This window comes from Drosophila subobscura, chromosome A (assembly GCF_008121235.1).
Source record: "Drosophila subobscura isolate 14011-0131.10 chromosome A, UCBerk_Dsub_1.0, whole genome shotgun sequence".
Classification (NCBI taxonomy): domain Eukaryota; kingdom Metazoa; phylum Arthropoda; class Insecta; order Diptera; family Drosophilidae; genus Drosophila; species Drosophila subobscura.
The window spans coordinates 15,939,939-15,966,369 of record NC_048530.1 but is presented as its reverse complement, the minus strand read 5'-3'; the positions used below and the strand labels follow the sequence as shown (position 1 = coordinate 15,966,369).

General features: G+C 50.5%; 9 protein-coding genes across 11 annotated transcripts in view; 4 read left to right on the top strand and 5 right to left on the bottom strand.

Moving 5' to 3' along the window:
• Positions 1–25,082, bottom strand: part of LOC117903318 (thyroid receptor-interacting protein 11-like) — a 53,634-nt gene extending 28,552 nt beyond the window's left edge. Inside the window, exons 1-3 of one of the 3 annotated variants that reach the window (XM_034815257.1) lie at positions 24,758–25,057; positions 23,794–24,706; positions 15,885–15,887 (exon numbers count right to left, since the gene is read on the bottom strand). In XM_034815257.1, coding sequence (XP_034671148.1) covers positions 15,885–15,887; positions 23,794–24,706; positions 24,758–24,920 — 1,079 coding nt within the window. In that variant the 5' untranslated portion in view covers positions 24,921–25,057. Of the gene's footprint in view, positions 1–15,884; positions 15,888–21,684; positions 21,818–23,294 lie in introns of those variants that run through there. The other 2 variants (XM_034815256.1, XM_034815260.1) reach the window with 2 other exon arrangements.
• Positions 783–1,508, bottom strand: LOC117903325. Its single transcript, XM_034815268.1, has 2 exons — positions 1,365–1,508; positions 783–990 (listed from the first exon to the last, which is right to left on the bottom strand). The coding sequence occupies exons 1-2, from the start codon at positions 1,425–1,427 to the stop codon at positions 886–888; spliced, it is 168 nt and encodes a 55-aa protein (XP_034671159.1). The 5' UTR covers positions 1,428–1,508; the 3' UTR covers positions 783–885.
• LOC117903323 lies at positions 6,172–7,090 on the top strand. Its single transcript, XM_034815266.1, has 2 exons — positions 6,172–6,432; positions 6,497–7,090. The coding sequence occupies exons 1-2, from the start codon at positions 6,355–6,357 to the stop codon at positions 7,010–7,012; spliced, it is 594 nt and encodes a 197-aa protein (XP_034671157.1). The 5' UTR covers positions 6,172–6,354; the 3' UTR covers positions 7,013–7,090.
• On the top strand, positions 7,625–10,381 carry LOC117903320 (sprT-like domain-containing protein Spartan). The gene is made up of 4 exons (XM_034815262.1): positions 7,625–7,836; positions 7,906–8,043; positions 8,095–8,424; positions 8,493–10,381. Exons 1-4 carry the CDS (start codon positions 7,750–7,752, stop codon positions 10,125–10,127), a joined length of 2,190 nt encoding a protein of 729 aa, XP_034671153.1. The 5' UTR covers positions 7,625–7,749; the 3' UTR covers positions 10,128–10,381.
• LOC117903324 (UDP-N-acetylglucosamine transferase subunit ALG14 homolog) lies at positions 10,281–10,998 on the bottom strand. The gene has a single exon (XM_034815267.1). The coding sequence runs from the start codon at positions 10,959–10,961 to the stop codon at positions 10,383–10,385; it is 579 nt and encodes a 192-aa protein (XP_034671158.1). The 5' UTR covers positions 10,962–10,998; the 3' UTR covers positions 10,281–10,382.
• Positions 11,441–15,140, top strand: LOC117903319. Its single transcript, XM_034815261.1, has 5 exons — positions 11,441–11,598; positions 11,667–12,134; positions 12,197–12,814; positions 12,883–14,929; positions 15,001–15,140. Exons 1-5 carry the CDS (start codon positions 11,497–11,499, stop codon positions 15,042–15,044), a joined length of 3,279 nt encoding a protein of 1,092 aa, XP_034671152.1. The 5' UTR covers positions 11,441–11,496; the 3' UTR covers positions 15,045–15,140.
• LOC117903321 lies at positions 15,534–16,290 on the top strand. Its single transcript, XM_034815263.1, has 2 exons — positions 15,534–15,824; positions 15,879–16,290. Exons 1-2 carry the CDS (start codon positions 15,567–15,569, stop codon positions 16,257–16,259), a joined length of 639 nt encoding a protein of 212 aa, XP_034671154.1. The 5' UTR covers positions 15,534–15,566; the 3' UTR covers positions 16,260–16,290.
• LOC117903322 (pleckstrin homology domain-containing family A member 8) lies at positions 16,257–17,256 on the bottom strand. The gene is made up of 4 exons (XM_034815265.1): positions 17,098–17,256; positions 16,934–16,989; positions 16,599–16,856; positions 16,257–16,541 (listed from the first exon to the last, which is right to left on the bottom strand). The coding sequence occupies exons 1-4, from the start codon at positions 17,216–17,218 to the stop codon at positions 16,377–16,379; spliced, it is 600 nt and encodes a 199-aa protein (XP_034671156.1). The 5' UTR covers positions 17,219–17,256; the 3' UTR covers positions 16,257–16,376.
• A 579-nt stretch (positions 25,083–25,661) lies between the features above and the next one.
• LOC117903507 (tRNA 2'-phosphotransferase 1) lies at positions 25,662–26,382 on the bottom strand. Its single transcript, XM_034815590.1, has one exon. The coding sequence runs from the start codon at positions 26,367–26,369 to the stop codon at positions 25,746–25,748; it is 624 nt and encodes a 207-aa protein (XP_034671481.1). The 5' UTR covers positions 26,370–26,382; the 3' UTR covers positions 25,662–25,745.
• Between the last annotated feature and the right edge of the window lie 49 nt (positions 26,383–26,431).

Here is a 26,431-nt window from a genome sequence, read left to right as displayed (position 1 = left end):
TTAACACAATAACAACAATAATGATAATAATAAAATGGTAGATTTTAGTCATTTAAATAATTAAGTGGCATTTAAAGCTGTAAACTTATGTAGAACTAAGCGCTGCCCCCCGCAGCCAGACACCAGGACCACATGCCAAAGTGTCCAGTGTGAACAATGCAGCAAATACGAACGGACGAAGGGGTAGAGCACAGAGGGGGAAGCCAAGGGAAGCAATCGCTGCTTAATGTATCGGAAAACTGTGTCAAAGCCTTCGGTTTACCGAAGTTTGCCTTGCCCGCTTCAGGACCCAGCCAGAAGCTGGGTGTGGGACTCAGATCATTCAGATCGAAGGCCAATTGAGGCAGAGGGGACATGTGCACATGGAAACGAATGCACTCCAAGCATTGGCCTATCCATTCCTTATTTGCTTATTTCGTATAATGAAATAATTGTCTAAAGCATAGATTTCGTTTTATGGAACATTCATCATTACCTTATCAATGGTGCTGCTGTTGTTCGACTGGCGGCTGCGACTGCGTGTGCGAGTGCGTGTGTCGCTCCTGTGTTGTTGCTTCCCGCCGGTGACCATTGTGGACGCCACTGTCGGCGGCTGTTGTGGTGTGCTTTTCCGTTTCTTGGACTTTTCACTGGCGCTGGCGCTGCTACTGCTACTGGTGCTGCTAGCGCTGCTGGTGCTGCTGCTACTGCCGCTGCTGCTGCCACTGCTACTGCCGCTGCTACTACCGCTGCCGCTGCTGCTGCTGCTGCTACTACTGCTGCTGCTGCTTGAGCGCCGCCGGTGACGTTGGCGTTGCTGCTGTTTCTGGCTGCTGCTGTTGCTGCCGTTGCCGCTGCCGCCTTCGTTGTTGTTCTTTTTGGCCTTATGATGCTGATGCTGATGCTTTACGGCGGCTGCAGCGGCTTTTGCAGAGGCAACGGCTGCAGCGCTGACTGCCAAAGCCGCCGATTTCGTTGGCTGTGGTGGTGGTGCCTAGGGGAATTTTTCAACTATTCAGAAACACAGCAAATTCGCATTATTTTACTAAAGCACTAGGATACAACTACATAAGTAGAGAGGTGGACAGTACGTTTTGGTTTTTTTTGTGTTTTTGTTGGGTGTGAGTGTGGATGGGGGGGTCTGAATGGTGATGGGTTGGACTCTTCTGAACGGAAGAAATATAAGGAAAGTTCTACTAGATTCTGTCCTTTTTTTTGTTTTTTTGTTAGTTCATTTCGGATATCGGTTTTTCACACACACACACACAGACAAATGGATGCACAACGCACGCCTCTGGCAAAATGTGTACACAATATGAGACCTGGCGTTCGATTTTAGTGCACTTTTTCAGCTGCTTCCAGTAATTGTTATTTCATATATTTACCCGTATTTGATAGCTAGCTTCTTCTTGGTCATCTTCGCTGCTATAGTTGACCAGTGCCTCCATTATTCTGGCGTCCTGGAGTCACTTCAGCGCCGAAATTGGTATAAAAAAAAACTTTTATTGAATCGCGAGAGCAGTGTGACCGCGGAGTTATCGATCAAATATACCAACAGACCCTCGGAAATATACCGAAATATACCCTTTCATTTTCAGAAGATACTGTAATACAATGAATATAAAATCATTTTCCTCGACTCTGGTCTGCTGTTTACTAAACAGTGTGCACAAACGACAACTCTAACTCTTTTTTAGCACTAGCCCACCCCGAACCACCCGCCGGAAGATATTTAAAATTTAAATATTATTTAATTTATTTGTATAAGGAATCTCGTTGTTTACATCTAGTTGAGAAACAACAAATTGGATTTCCTGTACTTATGACTGTATTTGGTCGTTCACATCTAACCATGGTTCACTGGCTTTGGCAGCGATGGAAAGTTTTGTTTGCCCAAATCCAGCAATTCCTCCTTCGATGTCGTTTTGCTGTTAGCTTCTGCTTCCATTTCTGCGAGCGCCTCTGCCAGCGTCTTGTACTGTATTGAGAAGGGAAAATGTTTATTGACAAAGTGAATAGTTTGCATAAATTGCATAAAGCTTACCCGTGCTGGCGGCTTCCAGTCGGCCACGGCGGCAGTGGCAGAGGGAGCGGCAGCTTCCTCCTGTGTGCTGCGGCCATGCGGAAACTGATCGAATGACATTATGGCATTTGTGCGGTTTGCGCGGTTCGAACGGCATCTCGAGCGCCGTTGACGGCGGCGCTGCTGATACTCCAGTTGCGACTGACACTGGCGCTGCTGCCGCTCCTGTTCCTTCAGCCAGTTTTGCTGCTCTTGCTGCCAATAAAACTTCTGGCAGTACCACTGCTGATGGCGCTGGTTCTGCCACCCGTAGTGGTCCATCTGCTGCTGCTGCTGCTGTTGCTGCTGATCCACCGGTGGTGGATATTGATGCCCGTTCCAGTGCCACTGCCACTGCCAGTCCTGCCATGGCGGCTGGGCGTGAAACGTGTTGTATATGGGATGATAGGCAATGCTCATATTCAATGGCGGCTCCAGTGTGTCCCTGTAGCACCAGCCCTCGGGCAGATTGAAAAAATGCTCGTCGTACAGCCCGTAGAGCGAGGCGGCAAGCAGCAGCTCCTCCGAGACCTTCACCGGAAAGTAGTTCAGCTTGCTAATCATTTGGAAATGTCGCGTGTTCTCCAGCCAATCCCAGTTGCAGTAATCACCACCGACAACCGGCTCGAAGAGGGCACGCTGCTGCAGCTGCAAAACCATTGACTCCTTCTGCACGAGCAGCTTCAGCAGCTCCAAAAGCTTTGCCGGAATGGCAAGTAGAACGGGCAGCGGTGGGTACTGCAGCTGCTGCTGCTGCTGCTGCTGCTGCATGAACTGCTGCTGCTGCTGCATGAACTGCTGCTGGCGATGATCCCCATTGCTCATGCTGTAGCCGCCATTGTTGGCTGGACCCTGCTGATAGCCCCACTGGCCAGTGGCAGTTTGATCCTGTGGATAACGCTGTGAGCCCTCTCGCTGCACCTGATAAATGGGCACCTGGCCATTGGCATTGGGCTGGCCCAGTGGCTGATACATGCCCAGCTGCTGCTGCTGCTGCTGTTGCTGCTGCTGTTGCTGTTGCTGCTGCTGCTGCTGTTGCTGTTGCTGCTGCTGCTGCCGGATCATAGCTTCGCCATTCTCTGTGGCGTTTCGGGTCTCCAGCGCTTCCAAGGCTTTCCTGATGCGACGTGCGTGTAGCATCTCCCAGCCAATGGGCTTTAGCTTCGGCTTATGCTCAGGCTGCTCGTTCTTCCTGGCTTCTTCCTGAAAGATCAAATTATTGCGCCATTGCGCCTGCGGTGCTTCTCCAGCTGCAGAGCTGACAGCGCCCCATATATGGTCACCGATCAGCAGGCCAAATTTCAGCGGCAACGGGATGCCGCTGAATGGCTGCGAGTGGATTGTGTGGTTGGGGCTCTCAATGGGATTGCCCGGAGACTGGTCGGGCCAAGCGCTCTTTGTTGCTTCCTCTGGCTTGGACTTGGTTGTGGGTTTGTTCTTGGAAGCGGCTGCTTGCTTCTCCAATTCCTCAAAGTTAATGAAATTATTCAGAGTCAGCGGCGGAGCGCGATTGGCGCGCTGCCCGTTGCAAAAACGTTGCTCATTGTCGGTCCCGGTCCCGGTGCCGGCCCCGATCCCGGTACTGGTCCCAGCTCCATCACCCGACCCGTAGCCATTTTGGCCACGCTGAAAGCCAATGGGTCGATTGTTGTTATCCCGCGGCAGCAAGTGTGTAGATGTTACACGACGAGCCATAGCCGAATCTGCGTCATTATCTGTAAATATGCAACGGAAGAGAGGTTTTCGATTAATTACTTTGCCTTGACTTTGCACTGTCCAACGGCTTGCCAGTGGTCACGTGTTTAACGACTCCTTGCAGCGCCCGCACTCCGCTCTCCGCACTGTCTGCGCCTTGTCTGTGGAGTGCTGTGTAACGGAGATTTGAGCGCGGCTTGCCGGCAGCACAGCAACAACAAAACAAAGAGACGCGAAAGAGGCAAAGGGAAAGGCCGAACAGCGAGCCGAACACTGCGCCCCGCCGATCACCGCTCACCGTTCCCCGTTCTCGGGCCACACTTTTATCTAAGGCCAAGGCTGCGTTCACAAACTTTTTCACACTAAACTAACTGCAATCCAATGGATAATATTTGACGTAGAGCAAAGCACAAGAACAACAACAGTAACAATCATCCAGCCTGTTCGATTTGCATTTGTTTATGTATCAAATTTCACTCCCACCAACAAAAAAACTCTGCCGCCCATTCAGCGCAATCAGCGAAATTGCCGGGTTTCAGATGAATGGAAGGTGCTTGCTTGGTGCGCTCCCGCACCCGCTTCGTCTTTTGTTTATCAGTTTGGAGACAGTTTTGTTTATGCCACTGATGGTCAGCCGATGCCGCAATTCCACAATTCCTGTGTGTGTGCGGCGCGCTTCTACATGCACACGTACATATGTACATACATATGTGTGCATGTATGTATGTGTGTCACATACAGCGGCGTGGCGCCTGGCGCTTGGAAAGCGAATGTCGGCGCAGGCATTCCACGATGCAGGGGCTGCTGTTTGTTGTTGGTTGCTCAAATGGATTCACGACGTTGCATGCTTCTATGCCATTTAGGGACTTGGATGACGCTGAAATGGAGCTGCACGTGGCTGCCCTTGGTGCCTTTTGCGGTGCCGCCAGTGTGCTGCAAGCAGCTGGCAGTTGGGTGTAGTCTGTGCATCCTGGATCAAACGTGCTTCCATCACTCCGAAAGCTCTGTTGGCACGCCGGCATCCGTCTCGGGGCCACGTGCGGGCGCCGGCGCTGTCGTTTCGCTAGCCGGCAAGCAGCAGACGAAGAGACGCAAACAACGTGCAGGTGGGCAGCACACACACACACACGAGAAATAGGATTTGCCGGGAGTTGGTAAGATTTAGTTGATTTTCCCGACTAAAAGATCAGAGAAAGGAAACGGCAAGCAATTCCAAATACATTTGCTTTCGATTTCTTCCTTTGAACTTTCAGCAGGTTTTTCTTTGGGCTTTGAGCACACACACACACACACGTACAGACACTTGTATTTGTGCACTTGCAAAAATGGCACATGTCGGCAAGCCGAAACTTAATCTGTTCCATATACAGCAATCACAATAATTTTTAACAAAAAAACAGAGGACAAGCAGTGCTCCTGAGTGACTTTAATGTTTGGCAACTGCATTTGACAAAAATAACACAGGAAAAGGTCGGAAAGGATTCAATCAGTGGGCAAGTCGTAAAAGAACTTCGCAAATATGTTGCCCGCACTTTATAGCATGAAATACGTGTCGATGCTATCTGTGGGGGTGTTAAGAATAAAATATTACCTTGCATTGCGTTGTTTTTTGAGTGGAATTCCTCCCCGAGTTAAAACGCAAGCGTGAGCTACTTTGTCGTTCGCCAAATCGTCTCTTCCTTTTTGACAAGTCTATTTCGATGTCTCTCTCGCACGCGTGCGCTCTTCCGTCACGACGCCATCTTTTTTACCGGTAAAAATATTGAAGGGCCAGTGCTGTGCAGTCCGGGTTGGGAAAACATCGATAGATGCCCACATTCGATAGTGGAAACTATCGAAAGCCCGATAGTATCGAGAAAAGCCCGCAATTTTTAAACTTCCATAAAGAAAGCCAAAATGAAGCCATACACTCCCAAGAGATAAAGAAAAAAAAGAAAATAAAGAGAACCATTTTAAAAGATTAATTAACTTAAGTAAATGTTTCAATATATTTTTTGTAAGAAACAGGGCCAATTGTTTCTCCTTGGAGAATGTTTTTAAATACTCCAAAAACGGCTCCATACTTCCAAGGGGGTTGTGGCTCCTGGCAGTCACTTGAATCTAATAGACTAGATACTCACGCCCACGCTTTTCCGTAAAACAGCACGTATATGTGTGCTTATACAAAAGCAAGCCATTAAAATAATTATTTTTTAATTAACTTACCCTTCATGCTCTTCAAAAAGTTCGCCAATTGTTTTGTAGTGAAGCGAAACAATCGATGGTCGGCTAGATTTTCAACCATCGATAGTATCGATAGCGCTATCGATTATTATCCCAGCCCTATGAAGTAGTAAGTTTAAATTTAATAAGGAAAATCAGGCCTAAGTAGGCCTTTTGTAAATTAGTTTCACATACCAAATTCGCCTATCACTTATTTAAAGTCACAGGAAAGTAACAATTTGGAAATTCATTTTCTTGGTTTTCGTGTTTTCTTGCGGTATTTGACAGCGATTTCACCTTGGTTTCCGCGAAACGGGCACACCGCCGCAGCAAATCGCCAATTCGCGGGCATAACAGATTTTGAAAAACTGCGTAAAATTGAAACAAATATTGAGCAGCAGCACTGCTTAGTGTTCATGATGGCTGAAAACAGCGACAATTTGTCCCCCAAACGTGTAAGCAGCGCACCGAACGGAAAAGAGCAGACACAGCCGGTAAGTTTCGGCACAAAGTCAAAATGTATTAGAAAATTGTTGAATATTTATTTTAAACTCGCAGCCAGCCAAAAAGCAGGCCACAGTGTCGAGTATTGCCGGTGGACTTCTAGACAATTTGGTGAGCGGCTTGCCGCCCACCTCGTCCCCGGGTCAGAGTAACAACCCAATTGCCAAGCCCAAGATAAGGGCCAGAAGAATCTCGGAAATCAACCAGATGGGGGATACGATGATGAACACTGGCGCAAGGGTCGAGGACAACTTCTTCGGCGGTCAGGGCTACACTTTGACCAGCTCGAAGGGTGCCACAGCTGCCGCAGACTCTGCCCACGATGCCGATTTTGTGCGCAACATTCGCCAGAAGCGTTTCGGGAATGTGCCAGCGGCAGCCAAGGAGGAGCCCGAGCAGAGCACTCGTAAGCGTTCCCATGTCACTGATGAAGGCAGCCCCATGATAGCCGGGGAACCCTACGATGAAGAAGTAATTTCGCTTTTAAGCAGCGACGAGGATGATGTTATTATCATTGAAGATGACTCCGATGATAAGCAGCAGGAGGCTGCACCTGTCAGCAAGCGCTAACGCTAGGCTAAAACTAATTGTTATCCTATTGTTATAAAGCATGTATAATTAATCATTAATCAACCACAACATCACCCAACCCACACACACACAAACACACGACCTACTTAACATAAATCTACAAGCAACACAAGCCAGAAGAGAAACAACAAGCTAAAAGAGTCTTCCAAAGTAGCGTTCTAACTACTTTGGAGCCGAGGGCGTCTCCACTTTGCTAGTAATAAAACAGCCTTAGAAATGATTCGACAATTGCGAGCGTTTGATGCTGATGAGCTACTTTGTCGTTCGCCAAATCGTCTCTTTCCTTTTTGACAAGTCTATTTCGTTGTCTCCCTCGCACGCGTGCGCTCTTTCGTCGCAACGCCATCTTTCATAACGGTAAAAAACCTTTAGGGACAGTGCTGTGCAGTCCCACTTAGTTTTGGCCCAGTCCTCGTGAATTTAAGTGGTAAGCCATAAGTAGGCCTTGTGTAAATTAATTTCGTGCACCAAATTGATCACATATTCAAAGTCACTGGAAAGTAAAAATTGGGAAACTCATTTTCTTGGTTTTCGTCTTTTTTTTGCGGTATTTTTAGTACATACCAAGCGCACTGCGACTATACGTTTTCTTTCTTTCCCGAAACGGGCACACCGCCGAGGTAAAGCGCCAATTCGCGGCCAAAAAACATTTTTTGAAGAACTGCGTAAGATTGAAAGAAATATTGAGCAGCAGCACTGCTGCATTTGTGTTAACGATGTCCGAAGACAGCGACTTTCTGTTCGCCCAACGTCTAAGCCGTAGACTGAACGGAGAAGAGGCCGTGGAAAAGCAGAGTCAGCTGGTAAGTTTCAGCGCAAAGTGAAAATGTATGAGAAAATTGCTGAATATTCAACTACAACTTACAACGCAGCAAGCCAAAAAGACAGCAGATGAGGAAGCCGACTATCTATTTGCTCTCCGTCTGCAGGAAGAGGAACAGAAGCAGCGTCCCGATGAGCCCACCGACCTGGACGACAGCCTCCAATTTGTTTATCCAACCAAACAGGCGGTAAGGGCTGCAGCTATTGAAGCGATTTGTTTTTAATTGAAACAACCTTAGAATGCGTTGGCCAAGAGCTCGCCGCTGCACCGCATGACTCGCTCTGATAGTATGGGCAAGGATTACCTGAATCAGACGAGCAATTTGGTGCACGCCGAGTGGGAAGTGCTCGACCCCACGCCCAACATCTTCTCCATGTTTGTGCGCTTCAACGAGAAGTTTTTCCAGGACCGACTGGGCAGCGTCGTCTTGGAGTGGAGCAAGCGCATGTTCTCGTGCGCCGGCATCTGCTATCTCCGCAGCAATCGATACACAAAGGAAATTACCATACGGCTGAGCGAGCCGCTGCTCAAGCTGCGTCCACGCAAGGATCTAGTTGAAACGCTGCTGGTGAGTCCCGCTGGAAAGCCTGAGCAGCGCCTTAGCCCTCACCCTCTGGCATGTTGTTCTCTTTGCAGCACGAAATGATCCATGCCTACTGCTACATGCTGAACATACGCGAGGGAAACGGCGGACATGGTCCGAACTTCAAGCGGATTATGAACACCATCAACCAGGTGGCGGGCACCAACATCAGCGTCTACCACAACTTCCACGATGAGGTCGCGCGGTACAAGACACACGTGTGGCGCTGCACGGGCATCTGCCAGAATCGTCCGCCGTTCCATGGCTATGTGAGGCGCACCGCGAACCGTGCTCCCGGCCCAAACGATCAGTGGTGGGAGAAGCATACGCGCGACTGCAGTGGATCCTTTCAAAAGGTCAGCGAGCCAGAGAAACGCAAGCCACAGCAGAAGGCCAAGGCGGAGAAGCCAGTGCCCAAGGCCACGGTCAAGAAGGAGACGTCCGGCAGCGGGGACATACGCAACTTTATCGGCAATCCGCCAGCCAAAAAGCAGGCCACAGTGCCGAGTGTTGCCAGTGGATTGCTGGATAATTTGGTGAGCGGCGTGCCGCCCACCTCATACCCGGGACAGAGTAACAATCCATTTGGCATGCCCAAATCGAAGATCAGGAGCATCTCGGATCTCGACAAGAGCGCGGATGAGCAGGAGAACCCTGGCGCAGGGGTCAAGGAGCACTTCTTAGGCGGTCAGGGCTACACTTTGACCAGCTCGAAGGGTGCCACAGCTGCCGCAGGCTCGGCCCACGATGCCGATTTTGTGCGCAACATTCGCCAGAAGCGTTTCGGGAATGTGCCAGCAGCAGCCAAGGAGGAGCCCAAGCAGAGCACTCGTAAGCGCTCCCACAGCCCCGACGAAGACAGCCCCATGATAGCCTGGGAGTCCTACGATGATGATGTGATGGTGGCGCAGAATATGACGCCCACAGTTCTGCTTCTGAGCAGCGATGAGGAGAGTGACGGCGACAGAGGCAGAGGCAGCGTACGGCCGAAGAGTGGCTATGGCAGCGGCAGCGGCAACGTCACAAGCAGCCAGGAGCTCACACGCAAGATCAAGCAGGAGGTCATGTTCGATGAGTCCAAGGACTTTGGTGACGATGACATTATAATGATCGACGATGAGTACGATGATGGGCAGCAGGAGGATCTGGATAGCAGCCTCATAGCAGCCACCGAGCTGGCCGATCAATCCGTCATCGATGATTTGTTCGGAACGGACACGCTGCTGGCGGAGTTTCAGCTGCAGAACGATGTCGTGGCGACTGGCTCGCGTTCCGAGAACAACTTAAACAACGACATTGTCACCTGTCCCATTTGCTTCAACAGCATCAAACGCTCGCAGCTATCGAATCATTTCGAGGGCTGCTTCATTACCAACAAAGTGGAGCCGCCATCCTTCAAGCCCAAGTCAAAGGCGCGACCATCGGCAGCAGCTCCCACCGCGACAGTAACTTCAGGCAATTCCAGAGCAGCCCGCAGCCGTGGCTCCTCGAAGCAAGTGCTGCGCGACGCTGGCTACACCGAGGCGGAGATAGCGCCGCTCAATCTAAGCAGCGAGGAGGAGCCAACGCCGCGCCAGCTGCGGCAGCGCAGTCTGTTCAAGAAAACAATTTCGTGCCCCAAGTGCGGCCGGGAGTTGCTTGGCCATCAGCTGGATGCACATCGCAGCCTCTGCGAGGGCAAGCTATAACTAATTGTTATCCTATTATTATAAAACATAAACAATTAATCATTAATCAACCCACACACACACACACACACACACACACACACACACACACACACACACACACACACACACACACACACACACGCACACACACGTTGAATGTTAAGCGCTTTTCGATCATTTCTGTTTTATTCATCCCCAGAAGCATTTTTGTTATGTTCCGACGTACCTCAATTAAAGCAACAAGCCACACAAGCCAGAAGAAGAAACCACAAGCTAAAAGAGTCTTCCGAAGTAGCGGAGATTGGGGCGATCCTCGTAGCGTTTGGTCAGTGCGGGCCAATGCACCACGAACATGTCCACCAGCGGCAGCAGCAGACGACCGCTTAGCGAGAGCGTCTCCACGCGGCAGAAGCTCTCCACGAACACAATGCGACTGTGGGCGGGCAGGCGGCCGAGCAGACGCCACATGTAGGCAGCATAGCAGTAGGGCACACAGGTGCCGGGACCATTGCAGAGCACCAGCTGCGGCCGGTCGCGCCAGATGAGCCAGCAGCTCCAGAGCAGCGCGTAGATGATGGTGAAGACGCTGCTTAGCCAGCTTTGGCCTACGTTGCGACTCCGTGGCACACGTAGGAGGCTATCAGTGCCGGAGTCACCCAGAACGGCGAGCAGTTGACGATCCGAGGTCTCATCATTGTTGGCAGCGACAAAGCGAATTGGCTGGTACTTGTCGCTGTCTTTTGCCCGCTGCTGCTGGAGCAGGGCCTTGGTGATCCTGCACATCTCGGCCGTGTGGCCACCAGAGCCAAGTATCACATAAGTGGGATACACGACGGCTTCTTCTGTGGACATAATCTTCTCGAGAATTCAAAGTTTCAGAGTTCTGTGTCTGTATGGTCACACTGATACGATACCGCAATGCCTATCTATCGATTGTTGAGTAAATACAAATAAATGTATATTTCACATTGAGTGAAGTGAAGCATGTGCATTCAATATGAGAGATTTTAATTATTCTTAATTGCTGCACTAGAATTCTATTAAAAATAAGAAAACACACTTAGTTGCTTGCATGACTTTTGCAATTATCGTTACAAATGCTATCGATAGTTGCAGTCCCTCTGCAGCCAGCTGTTTTCAAACAGAGCGAGCGAAATAATTGTTTATGGAAAACAAACAAAAGTGGCCAACTGATAATAAGCAATTAATTATACATTAATAAGTAACATACAAGCAATTAAGTATTATATTTATTAATATCAATGAACGAGTGTACACACTGCAATCTATAACGGTTTGAGTGGTGAAAAAAGGAAACAGCTGGTTATCCACCAAAGTGCAGGCGCCGCGCCAATTTGTTTATATTTGTTCGTTGTTCGCATACAAAATGTGCGACAAGAAGCCAACTGCAAACATGTCGGCGGATACGCGCAATGCACTCATTTCCGAACATTTGCAGAAACTAATCAAGAGCGTGGCTGGGCCCAATGTAAGTCTGAAGCGTCCATGTCGGCTGCCAATAACAATATCAAAATTCTCTTCTTCCCCTGTGGTCAGATCACTGCAAAGCAGCAGCGGAAGATGGAGCAGATTGCCAGGAAGCATATACGCCACTCCAGCTACATGAGCACGACAAGTCACGAGGTGACGCAGGCGCGCGACGATTTGGTGAAACGTTTCCAGGAGGAAAATATGGCACCCTTTGGCGAAGCCATCAAGGAGCTGAGCACGCAACTGGTCGAAGATCCCGTCTGGCAGGATCACCCTCAGACAGACGTGCAGTGGTCTGTGCTTGATTTTATGCTCAGCATGACCAACGCGCCTATACAAAATGTGCGTCGGAATCGCCAACAGATGGATCAGTGCCGCCTCTCAGCACTGGCTGCCGTCAAAGCATGCGATAACGCCTCCAACTCAAAGGACGTTGCGTCCAACAGCCTCGAGGCGGACACCGACTGGCTGAAGCTGCTCAGCGAGGATTTTCTGGAGTGGCAAACGCCTGCGGACAGCTCGGACTCGCAGGAGGTAAGTGGAGGCTGCAGCCGTATGCCATATTAAATCCACTTAAAGGAGCTCTTGCCCTGCAGGAACAATCCGAGGAGAGCGATGTGCATGAGACTAGTGGCTCTGTGGACTGTCCAGAGGAGTCGAAGACCACGCTAAAGCCAAAGGACATGGCCCGTGTCTACGAAGACGCCATGGAAAACGTCAAGCTGCGCGTGGAGCAAACCTACGTGCCAGAGTCTGCAAGGTCAGGCACATCCGGCCAATCCTTTCACATAAATGCGCCCGTCAATCTCGCCCTCGTGGCTCCACTGGAGGAGATAAGGCGCAGCAATTTTATACCGCTGCCGCCGCTTGAGCCGCCCAAGCTCTATACCCAACACACGCCGTGCGTGCGCGACGAGAAGCTGCTGCCCCAGCAGATCCACTCACATTGGTGGCGACAGGACATACACATCCACACCAAGCCACCCGACAGCGATCCACTGTCCAATTTTGCCATCAGCCATGTGCAATTTCTCAACAAGCAGTCGCTGGGCCTTGTGCAGCATCCGCTGCCCAACACTACCACTGAGCGCTGCTTGCTGCGTGAGATTATCTTCATGTTCATTAGTCCCGTTAGCTGTTGCTTCTTTGAGGTGGACAAGCAGCGATGCGTCATTCGTGTGCGCCCAAATGTGAGCATTTGCAGTGTGACAGCGGTAAGCGGATAACGGCACATGCCTCTGCTCAAACAGCTAGCTATCTCTTTCTATCTCTTGGCTTGCAGGATGGCCTAAAAGCCGCGCTGGAATCGGAACTGTTGCCTGCCCTGGCGGACATGTGGCAACTGCGTCAGACCATAGACAAGCTGACACTGCGCCACAACGGGCAGCACATAATCGGCACTCTGGAATGCTTTGCCAATGGCCTGCGCGATCTGTTGCAACCCATCAAGCGGTCGCTGCTTGCCTACGAGGAGCGTGTGCTCAACGAGGAGCACGTGTCGCTCATTCAATTTATCCGCCACATGCACAAACACTTTCGCATGCTCCAGCTGCTGCGCTACTTGTCCAGCACGGCTGTCCTCCCATCGGGGCCGCCGCATCTAAGGTGCGCCTATCTGCTGTCGCAGCTTTACCAGCAGACGCGCATGCACAAGCCGCACCAGAAGCTGGCCATTGCCCTGCTGCTGGTTTCGCTGAATACCTACTGCAACATCTTCGACGGCTGGTGGCGTCGCGCAAAGCTCGAGGATCGCCAGTCCCAGTTCATCGTGGAGCGTTGGATGCCCCAGGGTGAGGATGCTGCCAGCGACGAGTCGTGGGACGGCAGAGTGCTCATACGTCAGCGGCAGCTGGGCGAGCAGGAAAGCGCTGAGAATCGTCAGATATTCAAGAAACTGCAGGGATGTCCCTTCTACCAGCTGCTCCTCGAGCATTCACTGACGTCCAGTGAGACGCAGGATCTGCTGGCAAGCGTCAATCTGCTCGGCGACATGCTGGCCACCACCAATGAGATACGTTCGCGCTTCTACGACGAGCTGCACGCTCAGCTCTTTGTTCAGCTGCGCGTGTACGGAGAGACAGCAGGGGACACACAGCTGGCGAACAGTCACACGGGGCAGGAGCCCTCGGAGCAGTTGGCCTTTGAGGAGCAGCTTCTAAGCAGCGTGGAGGACATCAAGAATACAGATCTCCTGTCACTGCTCACCCAGTCGGTGCGGAAGAAGCAGCAGGAGCGGGAGAGGCAGCGCCAGCCACAACGACGTCCGCCGCCGGCTGGGGCGGTCGAAGTGCTGCAGCGACTCGAGCGCATCACGCAACTGCAGCTAAAGGATGTGCTCTCGGAGGCGCTCAAGGAGATTCTGCTGCGTCGCCAGTCGCTGGCCAATCAGTTTGCCGTCCAAGCCATCAAAGTGGAGCTTGAGCTGGGCGAGAGTGTGCGCTTCCTGCGGCACGTTCTCCTGCTCGAGGCCGACCATCTGCTGCGTCCCTACTACACGAAACTCTTTCGCGAAATCGAGGCGGGTGCGAGCTGGGCCCAAGTGCCGCTGCTTAACATGGAGCTGTACGATCTGCTGTTGCCACAGTATGGGGATATGGCGGGACGCGCCATAGTTCGCATTATTTCCCAGATGCAAGCCAGCTCCTCCAAGGTGTACGAGGCTGTGGAGGCCATCGAGCTGGAGTTTGATTTGTTCGAGCATGTGCAGCGGATTGTGACGCCAGCGAATTTGCAGACCTACAACTCCGTGTGGCGCTTGATGCTCAAGGTCAAGTGGGCCGCCTGGAAGCTGGAGAATATGGTTTTCATTCGACGTCCACGACGCGACATATACGCGCCGTTGGATCTGCTCGGCCTCACCGTGCGCCGCCTGGAGATTCTACGCTTCTGGCTAATGTATCTGAACAACAGTCTGCACACGCACATTATGCAGGTGGTGAGCCAACAGTTTGAGCCGCAAATCGACAAGTGCCGCAACATCCGTGAGCTGAGCACGCTGCATGAGCAATACATGCGCCAGTTGTCCAGCCACTGTCTGCTGAACGATGAGGCTGCCGCCTTTCGCATTGCCCTCGAGCAGCTCTTCCATTTGGTATTTGTGCTGGACATGGAATGGACCAGCTGCTCCAGCTACCTGGCCGATGCGCATCCTCTCGCGCTCGATGTGTCCAGCGATGGCGATGGCGATGGCGATGACGAGGGCAATGCCAAGTGTCTGCAGTACCTGGCGCTCAATCAGGTTGTGGAAATTGAAATGACTTACATACGCTGCCATCAAACGCTGGCCGAAATACTCAATAATTTGGTCTACAAGCATGATCATAGCTATCGTAAGTGCAGTGAGGGAACGCAGGGGATTATTGCTTGGTTTTTATTGAATGTTTCTTTCGTTATTTTGCAGTCACCGCACTGGAGTCGGCCATCAATACGAGTGTGCCGCACTAATGGTAGCAGCATTATCCTTCATCAACGCATCGAATCTCTGTAAACAAAACTGAAACGCTCTTCCCAACTCTACAACTGTTGCCAGCTCCCTTTGGGGCACTGTTTGGCTAGGAACATACAATTTATTTTCCAATTACAAACGACAGCAATGACTTCTTATAGCCTAAAAGACATCTTTATAGCCCATCATGTGGCCTTGTTGGCTTACAAACTACTTTTTGGGGGACTTGTGTACAAAAATTCGTTTAGAGATTTCGATTTTTAGATGCAATTCTGAGATCAGTTTGTGGCCATGAAATGTTACGATATTGGACGTGGTGTAAGCGTGGCTTTGGTGGAGTCAATTGGGCTTCTATTTGCTTGTTGTTCGAGTGGTTTTTTGTGCGTGAAAGTTGTCGCTGTCTTCCCCCCTTTAAGCCACACTTTAATCGATGACTCAGCCGCGTGCTGCAGCAGGCGGCTTCTGGCCAGTCACCCCTGGTAGCCCTGGCAACTCTGGCAAGCGACAACAAATGGAAATTCATGAAAATAACGTTCTACTCGTCACTCGGACGGAGGAGCTCCAAAAAAAAAACAGTAGGCCAGCTGTCACGCAGTCTGAAAAGCGAAGCTCAAAGCAAGTTGCGTTCCTGCCGAACCTCTGCAGTTGTTTTGCTGTCCGCTAAAATGTTTCAAGCCGTTGAACTGCAGTCCTGTCTGGTGCTTCAAATGCTGCTGGAGGCGAATGTTTATGTGTCCGCATTGTGGGGCCTCAACTATTTATTACACATTTTCATACAGGTAAGTCCGGGGCGAGTAGACTTCAGCACAACTCAACGAAAACTCCCTTTGCAGATGGACGAGCTGTGGAGCTTGGATACGGCGGCCATGCTGGTCGCCTATGTGCTGGCCATGGGCTCGGAGGCGGTGCGTTTGTATGGTGCCTTTGTGGTGAATCTGCGACCAGAGCATGCCTCCATGTGGCTGCTGTTGACAGTGACGCCGTGTGTGCTGTTTCCGTCCATGGTCTACCTGCGCCTGTCTCTGCCAGTGGACAGCCTCTACCTCTGGCCGCACTACATGTCCTATGCGGTGCTGGTGCTGATTGGCCTCGAGGTAATTGCAATTCTGTGCCACAACATTCGGCTCGAGATGGTGGAGACGAATCGACAGCTGGCGGATTTCAGGGAGCATCGCAGAAAGGAGAAGCAGCGGAGGATGCCGCGCGTGGCCTAAGCTTCTGAGGTTTATTGAGGCCTCCCTCCAATACGAAATAAAATAAAAGTAAGCTACAAGCTAGGATGCAACTATTGACTATTGACTGTTGACTGATGTGCCCTTGAAGCCATCCATTTAGCGCGGAACCTCGTCTAGATTGTGTGCCTTGAGCAGGGCATCGATCTTGTCCATTTGTGCCCGCATGGTGGGCAAGTAATCGGCCAAAACCACAAGATTCTCCTCCTGATCCTCACCCTGTCCAATCAGCTGACTGCGTGTGGGCACCCAGGCGTAAATGATCTGCAAAGATCAACCATTAGCTGTGCCATTTTGTGTTATCCTCCGCCCCTGACTCACCTTAATCGTGCTCTGCACTATGAAGCCATGATAGGGCTTCAGTGTGCGCTCGTAGGCATTCTGCAGATGCTGCTTGAGCGGCTCCTGCCGCTGGGCATCGTTGTAAATGTTCTCAAAGAAAATGCAGATCAACAGCAGGCCGCGCTTCAGCCAGAGCAGTGCATTGGGCGCCACGTTCTCGGCCTTCACATTGAGTACGATCATATCCTCCAGATAATGATGTTTCAGCACATTCTCGCCATAAACTTTGCTTAGTTTCTAACACAAAAGAAACACAAACGTTGCCGTTGAAGTTGAAGTTGGTGGGAGGCGGAGGGGGAGGGAGTTACACTTACATTTATATTTCCATTCATGTCGTTAATCACGGGCGTAAATAACTTGCCAAAGCTCTCTGCCACCCAAAAAAAAAGAGAAGAGAAGAACAAATTAAGATTGTAAATAATTGCTTACAAATAATTTGTATCTGGTTTGTTTTGTGTGTCTGTTACGCTGGTATCACCTATAACTGTCACTATCTCTAGGGCGGCGTCGAGAAACGCTCGAGTTTCGATCTTATCGGCGGCACTGCCCGGAAATCCCTTCAGCGCCTTGAATTGAATGCGTGCCGATGATGAGTTCATGGTGGTGGTGCTGCTGCTTGGTCTCTTGCTGCTTGCGGTTCTGCGTCTGCACGGCAAATGAAATGGAAATTGACAAAACGAAAACGAAAATGAAAATAGATTGAATCAATGCTTCAGGCAGTGTTTGCTTTTCTGGACATCAGTTGGTTATCTTATCAGCCAAAGCAGCGCACCTGCCCTGCGCCTCTGTCTGTGCCTAAACTACGGAATCTATTTTCACTATTGAACCCCGTTCGGTTGCTGCCGTTTCGTTTCGCTCCGTTCCGTTCCCGCTGCGCGCTACGCTGCTGGTGTCCGCTGCTCTGCTGCGTCGTCGATAGTGCGAACGAATTGAATACAAGTTTGCCGCGTAGGCTAAGACCAAAACCCAAGACGCTGGCTGGCGGTGACGCTGTGGGAGAGTGCGCCTCTCAGTGGCCGTAACCCTTTTCCCATGATGCGGCCATGACCCAGGCTTGCTCTCCCGCTCAGCGAGCTGCGTTTGTGTGTGTGTGTCACGCGCGTGCACTTGTATCAAAAAACATTTGGCGACCTGTTAAGTGAGCGATTTGTGGTACTGCCTCACCTTTCACGCAAAAACCTTGCGCACTATGACGGCCGACCGTTGTCCCAGAGAGAGCAAGCTCCGGCTCAACTGACGACAGCGATCAGCCGAAGGCAGCCAAAGCACACGAAGCAGCGGCGCAGCCAAACCTGCTCAAAGTCAATGTGTATGCATGTGTGTGTGTGTGTTAGTGTACCATCGGCAAAGCAGTTTTGGAGCACTCCCCGCCCGCTGGCAAAGTTCACGATTCACTCAAATTGTCAATTTGTTCAATCGAAAATGTATTTCCTGGCTTTGAATTGCTTTTCTTTTGCCTGTAAACTACTGCTATTGCCACTACTTCTCGTGGTGAAGTGTTAATTTTTTTCAAGTTCAATAGGGAGAGAGCAGTTTGAGAGTTTTTATGTAAAGCAACGCGGTTTGGGAAGCATTGGCCAGCAACTGAATCAAACCTTATGAGCAAATGATTATTGTTTTAATTCATTTATCACTGTTTTCCAAAGACAAGCGCACAAGTTGACTGTCTGTTAGACTATTGCAAAACAAAGTGAGAACAATTTTAAAATAAAACAAATAAATATAAAAACAATTAATTTAAATTACTTAAAAAATAAAAAACAAACTAAAACACGTTTAAAAATAAATTTATAATTTATATAAATAAATTTAAAAATTTTAGTTTATTACAAAATAAATAATACAAATAAAATGGAGTTCATTTTTTTTTTTAATTAGCAGAAAAATTTCGAGATCGTCAGTTTTAAAGCAACAAAAACACAAATTTATGCCAATTTTGATATTTTATTCAAATAACTGTTTTTTTTTTACACTTTGTTTGGGCTAAAATAGAATTTTGAAATTAAATTTGAGGCAATAAAAGAATTATAAATTCTTGATATATCACGAGCCATTATGGATTTCTAAACGCGTTGCTCGAGGAGATCAGCATCAACGCTGATAGCCTGTCTGTCCATCCGTCTGTTGTTCTTGTTTGACGATTAATACTGAGACTATAAGGAGCAGCCTACCCTCCCCCCGAAAGGGTGCAAAACTCTGTGGCATCTACGATTTTTAAGACACGAAAAAACAGAATTTGCAAAATTATAAAGAATGAACGTATCTGCGAGATTGGTGAGTCTTGAACAGAACGTACCTTCAGCCAGTAGGATGACTATGAGAAGGGAGAGAAAGATCCAAACACAATATATGGAAATATGGAATCAAATGGGTCATCCAGTTACCTAGATGGAAAGCGTATAAACAAAATGCAGAAGTCAACCATAAATTAATAAGTCTTGAACCTATGCAACCAGCGTTTGTCGCTTCTCCCTTGCTCCCCATGGGTTTACCCCATCGAAAAGTGCGAGGAGCACAAGATTGCCTTGGCATTGCGTTTGTTTTGCTTGCCAGCGGTGTGGTTCCCATGGTCCACGTAATCCCCATGCACTTTCTCCAATTATCCGATTAAATATGTAAACTCAAATTTCGCAACTTGTTATGTACGTTATTTACTGCGTCATTTTTGTTTGTTTACGAGGACTTCAAGTTCAAGGACATTCCCATTGAGAGACTTCAGCTGTACAATTCTGCCCGACATTCCTAGAAAGACTGTTCGTAACTGCAGCTAAAATGGTACAGTCAGAGACATTTGCACCTGTTTCTGTTCTCTCTATAAGTAGGTTGCCTCTTCAGCAGCGAAGGCCCACCAAATGACATGGAAAATGCTTACAGAAAGTATTCTCAAGTGAGCTGAAAACCAATTAAGAAAAGTTTTAAGCTCACACGAGACAAATTCTCAGACTTTTTGCTCGCCAAAGATGTCTCTATCGAACGCACTACCCCATCCCGCACAGCATCCCCATCTTTGGGCACAACAACCGCAGTTTGATGACCCTCACGAGATTCGTTCTACATCCACGCCGCAAGGCGTACAAAATTCACAAGGCCAAGGGACTGCAAGGGGCAGCCCTCATAGACATTGACTGTGCTTGAAAACCATCTCTAAAATCGTTAGCTCTGGCATCGTTACCCTATCCCGATTTAGCTGAGGTTTCAACTACAGCTCTCATCGAAATCATTGCAGGTGTCAGCTTGCAGATGTATTGCCTGCTACCTAGCGGTGAGAGTAACGGACCCGAAACCTGTTCTAACTTAAAATAGATCCTAACATTGCTGTGCAGAGAATTTCCTATAGAAGTTGCTACTGGACAGGCGTGTATCTAATGGACAAGTCCAGGATCCAGCTGCTATCTAGCCAAGGGCTGTGGGCACATGATTCATTGATGGCCTTCTGCTGTCCGCTGTCTAGTGTGTGTCTGTGTATCGAGAGGATTTCAATGTGTGTTGTGTTGGTGTCTCCTGGCCCTTGGCCTGCTCAGCTCACCTGCCCAATCCTCGACCACACGCGCAAGGTGTTCCTGCCTTTGGGTAGGCAGATTCCGTGTGTGTTTAGGTTGTTTCGCTGCCACTTTTGCTCCGCTGCCAGGGCCAGTCCTTTGCCACGTCCACTGCCAGTCCCTTTCCCTTTCCCTCTCCATTTGCCACTGCCACTGCCACTGCCACTGCCACTTCCAACCTCTTTCTGCCCGCTGGTTTGTTGAGCTCTCCTTGGCGAGATCTTCAGCTTCCGTCGGCCTTTTTTGGTTACAGTTTTCTTTTGGGTTGTTGTGCTGCCCCACTGCTGCCGGCTGCAGGGGCTGGGCCGAAAAAGTGTTTGCTCTCTCCTCCCTAGATGGGGGAACGCAGACTTATGGTCACCTCATTGCGCTTGTTGAAGCGCACACGGAAGAGTATGCCGTTGGCATTGTACAGGAAACTTCGGTGCGAATTGCGCCCCTCACGCTCCTGCCCCACCACATGCTGGATGAGGCGATGCGGCAGATGGCGGTTGTCGATGCGCACGCGCCAGTGGTCGGGCGCCTCCTCCCAGCCCGGCGGCGGCGATGTCGGTGGCCGCGACAGGATGCCCGTCTCCTCGGGGTCCACCATGATGACCAGCGGCTGCATGGGATCCTCCTGCGTGGGCGAGAGACTCGGCATGTGGTAGCCAACATAAGGAGCGGGGCGTCCAGTGCCCCGTTGCTGCTGCAGCCACGCACGCGCCGCGGCGGAGGTGCTCGGCCCCTCATCCAGGGCGGGGTAGGCACTCGGAAACCCAATGGCCAGGGCCAACGCGCGCTCCGGCGTGGACGCCGAGCTGCTCGTCTCACTCTGATAGCGCAGCCATTGCCGCACAGCGGCGGAGGTGCTCGGCCGCTCGCCCTGATCTGGGTAGCTGCCCAGGCCGGCTGTGGCCTTGGCCACCACGGACCGCGTGCCAATGGACACGGACTGGCAGCAGCCATGACTGGAGTTGCCGCCGCCGCTGCTCGTTTCGCTCTCATCCCATGCGGTCGCATCCAGCGGACTCTCTGGCTCTGGCGATGGACACGGCGTGACGCTGGGCGTGTCAATGTCCTCCTGCATGGGACAGGCGGCGGCCGGCGGTGTTGGTGGCTGGGACTCGGGCGTCAGCGCCAACGAGCCAGTGGGCTCCGCAGGCTCCTCGAGCTCCTCCAGATCCGCCAGATCCTCCACGAATGCCCAATTCTGCTCCATATTCGGATCGGTGGACACGCTCTCCTCCTCCCAGGGCATGGGTGTGGGTGGCCGCGGTGGCGTCAGCTCCTCCGTATCATTGTCCGGATTGGAGCCCGTCGACCAGCTCTGCTCGTCCCAGGGCAGCAGCATGGGGTAGCGTGGCGCCTTGCGTGCGGGTTTGTTCTCGTTGTTCGTCTCCCGCTCAGCAGCTGGCGGCGGCGGCGGCGGCGCCACACGATCGCCCAGCGCCTCATCCGGCTCGGGTATGGCCAAAGCGGCCCACAGATGCTCGGCACTGGGCAGTGGATCGGCCAGGCCCGGTATGGGCAGTCGCGGATGTGCAGCGGCTCTGCCGCCCCTCTCCGCCGCGTCCAGCGTTCGCATGTGCACATCCTCATCCCCCGCCTCGTGGCCCTGCTGCGCCTCCTGTTGTGGCTCCTCGGCGCGTCTTATTTTGCGTTGCGATCCAGACATTTCTGTGGGAAGAGTTTCAATTTGGTTAAAGTCCCAGGCCCACCTCAAGTGCCAGCCCCAAAAATCCAATCCCAATCCTGCCTCACTCTCGATACAGCAGAAAGCTCAGAGATGGGGGAGCTCTGGGATCAGGCAGTTTCCATCAGGCGTCCAAGGCTCTTGGCTCTCTGGACTATCTAAACATAATTCTGTCTAAGCAACTGCCCTCAAGGGCAGTCCAACTCTTGGCCTTTGCAACGGGGGGGGGAAAGGCAAAGACACACTCTAGAGTCTCGACACACTTTGGCCTGTTGTGATGCCAACTTTGGATCATTTTCTCTGCCAATTGTGGGACGCTGTGTGCCTCAACTATGGACGAGTCCTTCTGCAGGGTCTAAAGTCTCATTTATAAAGGGTGTTCCCAGGCCTTTGGGCAGCTCTCAGCTCTCAGCCAGACAGCAGCTTGAAATGACTTGAATTGCGAACCAAACTGCAGCTGAATCCTGCAACTGATTGAACTGAATGTGAAGTGCAATGCGGTGAGGTCTGTGTGCTGATGAATCGAAGAGTCAGTTAAAAGGTGCTCCCTTTAATGTTCTTTTGCCATGTGCAACAAACTGTGCAGATTATGAACTATAAATTAAAAGTCTAGAAGCCCAAATCTAGAACCTTCTTGAATGTACTTTGCACGAGACAAAAACGAAGCTAAAGGCCTCGATGAGTACAGGATTTTCTCACACTTCAAACTTGCGTTAAAGTTTGCCAACAATTTAAAATGTTTCTTCAACTAAAACTGGTAGAAAACCTCAACTTTCAGTTGCCACAACTGCAAGTACTTCCAATGTACCATCGGGAATCAAAATTCCTTTAAAAAGTTCCACAATTTGCTTGCAAAATTGCCTTAATTTTGGTGTTTAACTGCGGCTGCAAATCATTAAAGTTTGAATAACTTTTTGTGTGTGTTGGCCTGCAGCTTAATGCATTCCAAAAGTTGCTCTTTTGTCGCTTAATATTCCATTAGTGAAGGCTCAAGGATCGATCATGTCTGCGGAGGCGTTGCCTCATGGATTTAATTGATAAATTCTAGAATTTCCTCAACCTTCCACATGGGAATGCACTTTGTGGAGTCTCTCTCTGGTCTGCCTTGTCCGTTTATGTTTTATACCCATTTTAATTAGCTGCCACATGCCACGCAGTGTCCCTCCTCGCCCCTGTTAGGTTTCCTGTGACAGTCTCGAGTGCTGCTGTCCTGCTGCAGGCAGTCCTTATTCTAATTACATTTAATAGTTTACAAAATCGACATCCATTAGCTATGCAAATAAATGGTTTAAGTGCGCTGCCTGCGCCCTGCTGCTGGCACAGCCACAGGCAACAAAAAATGCCCCTAAATGGCCGACAGCCAGCGGTGTTGGTTCCCATATTCTGTGGCGAATTTGCAACTTGTTTAGCTGTCGAATCCCTGCCTTTGCCTGCCTGCTTCGCTGCATAGTGTGGACTCACCTAAGGCTCCTCGTCGCAGGCCAAACGCTTCGTGTCTCCGTTTGTCGTCAGCACAAAGACGTAGTGCGTGCGCTGCTCAGCCACAAGATGCCACAAGGCTGCTGGCAGCTGAAAGCGATGCTCCTCCTGCTGCACGCTGGCGCTGAGCTCCTCGTAGTGGGCCACCAGGCTGTTGCGGTTGCAGCGCAGCTCGACGAGACGCAGCGGTGTGGCGGACACAATCTCGCGGCTGGCCCTTGACAGATAAATGGCCAACGACTCTGTGTTGATGGGGACCGGCTGCGGCTGCGGCTGCGGGTTTAGCCAGCGATGGTGGGCGAGGATCACAGCACAATTGCGGGCAAAGTAGAAGCTATCGTTGCGACGTTGGCCGTGATAATTATCCAGCAGCTGGCTGCTTGGCTGCTTAAGCTTTAGCTGCGTGAGACGACTGCGGGTGTGGCTGTGGCTGTGGCTGTGGGTGTGAGTGTGGGCGTGGGTATGGGCGCCTGCTGTGGACGACGACTGATCGACGATGCGCTGCGGCAAATGCTCGGTGGCCTGGTCAACGGTGAGTACGCGATTGAGATAGTCAAACCCGTGGCCCATTACACCGTCCAGCGTGTGGCCGAGATCAAAGCAGTGGCCCAGCTCGTGACAGACGGCGCCCAGAGTGCTGGCATAGACGCCGCCGTAGGTGCGTCGATAGTTGCTCTCGTCCGGCAGCCGTGCAACATCCACACGCTCCGCGCTGCGCACACAGTCGCCGATCTCCGTGAAGGTGCGCGGCCACGCGTAGAAGTGTGCGCTGCCAAACAATGCCAATCCGCCGCCTCCCAATGCGGCGTGGCCGCGCAGGTGACGTCGGATGTTCGCGTAGGAATGATCCCCGCTGGCCGCTACTGCTGCGCCGTCGTACCGCGTGCAGGCCACAAATGCAACGAACTTCAAGTGCAGCTGCTGGCCCCACTGCTCACAGGCGAGTATTTCGCCAGCAAAGTGCTGCCACAGCTCGTCCTCGCTCTTGGCAAGCGTCTCTTCGGTGGTCAGTTGGCTGCAGAAGCGTCGGCAGGGTCCGTTGAGCGTAAATGTGCGATTGGCAAAGCCTGCGGCGTGCAACTTATGCGCGTATATGCACTGCACGAGTCGCAGATTGAGATCGATGAGTGAGCAGCGTGAAGCACTAGCGTCCTCCTCCTTTTCGTCCTGGCTCACTATGTACAGCGGCTGCACTCGGTAGTGGCTGCTGCGTGGCTTGTAGGTGAATCGTATCAGCCTTGAGCCGCTGCAAGAGCGCAGCTGCAGGCGGCAGGCTCTCGACGTCACTGCCGGCACCTCCTCCTTCTTCTCCTCCTTGTCCTGTTGAACGTGCAAGTCAAAGAGGAGCTTGAACTCTCCGGCGCTGGATAATTGAGTCAGCTGTTCCAGCGACTGAGACTGCGGTTGCAACTGCAACTGCGACGCCGACTGCGACTGCGACTGCTCGTCGCACAACTCGAGGGTCGCCTTTAGCTGCTTGGCCGCGGCGCACTTGGGCTGCAGCCGGCCCTTGATCAGCAGAAAACTATGCTGCACCTCCTCAGAGTCCTGTAGTTGCTCGACCTCGATGCTGTGGATGCGCTTGCAGGCAGCGACGCTGCTAATCATTGCTCTTTCCTCCGATTCTCAGGCTCCGATCCACTTTTAGATCCACCACCGGCATGTTTAGAACGGAATCAATGCACTCTGATTAGATGCATGAATTATCGGGCCCGTTTGTCATTGATGTTGCGAGTGCGAGTGAAAGGTTCTGCGCAGTAAGTGTGAGTGAAACGAAACTATCGTCCGCATACAAGTAGAGTTGTCAAATATACATCAAATATCCATATATCGATATATTTTTAAAATAAAAATATACTTATATCGTGATATTTGTTGACAAAATATCAATATATTTCTATTTTTATGCGATATTTTTTGATATTTTTAGTTCAGTAACTAACCACAGGATCTTAATAAATATATAGGGTATATTGTATTTTTGCACAAAAGTAAATGTATGTATGTAACGCACGGAAGAAGGGCTCGGCAAGGCTTATAGGACATAGGACAAGGCTCCCTCCGATCACCCATATGCAGGACTAATTATTCCCAGCATCAACCTTTTCAGGTCTTATGCAATGATTACAAAAAATATAAATTATAATTATTTAATTTACCAACCATCACCTTATTTTAGCAAATTTGTAAATTGTATCTTACCTTCCTCTCCTGTACTTATATTTAATTTATATTTATTCCTATTCCATATTCCATAATTGGCAAATAATTCTTAATTGAAAATACACAAATAAACCTATGAAAATTAACGGCCGGCGTATGAGAAAGTGAAAAGCAAACACATTATTATCGCTTTGTTTATAATGTATTTAAAATTTAACAACAATGCAGAGATGGACGAATATTAAAGCTAATTATGAAGTTTCTATGTGATCAGTAAGTCAATTCTTTGCCAGTCCGTCTGTCCACAGCACGGCTAAAGTACGTCTTGTCTATGAAGCCATCGACGCCAGGGCAGAGTATCACATTGTTGCTGGAGCGGAAGAGCGGCAGTTGGTCGGCCAACACTTTTGCCACATCCAAGTAGATCAACACTTGACTATCGCTGCGGAAGCCACTCAGAGTCTCCCCCACATCGCTGACAGCAAAGTGCACATAGTTCCGCTGCATGCGGCACAATCCTTGCGCTTTGATTGCCTCCCAACACCTGTAGTAAGTGCCGTGGACAGCGAGAGGAACCGGCTCGGCATTCGAAATACGCTGCAGGCATGCTTCGCCCTGCACCGATGCCAACGAGTGTCCCTGGTTGGCACGTATCTCATGGCATTTGCGCTCCTCATTCCAGCGCAGGGTATAACGCTGCTTAGCATCGCCAGCTACAATTTCTTGCAACTTTTGAAGACTAAAGGGCGCGTAACGTGGATGTGATTGTATCTCCGAGATACTCACGTAGCCATCGGCTTGGATTGCAATACCTTCTTCGACAGCTCCGTGCCGCAGCAGCCACGAGAGTTTTTTGCCCAACTGCACATTGCTCTGTTGTTTGTGAGGAGACATCTTTTGTTAAAAATAACTACTTTAATTTTAATTTCACCAGTTTGTGCCGCACGTAGAATTGG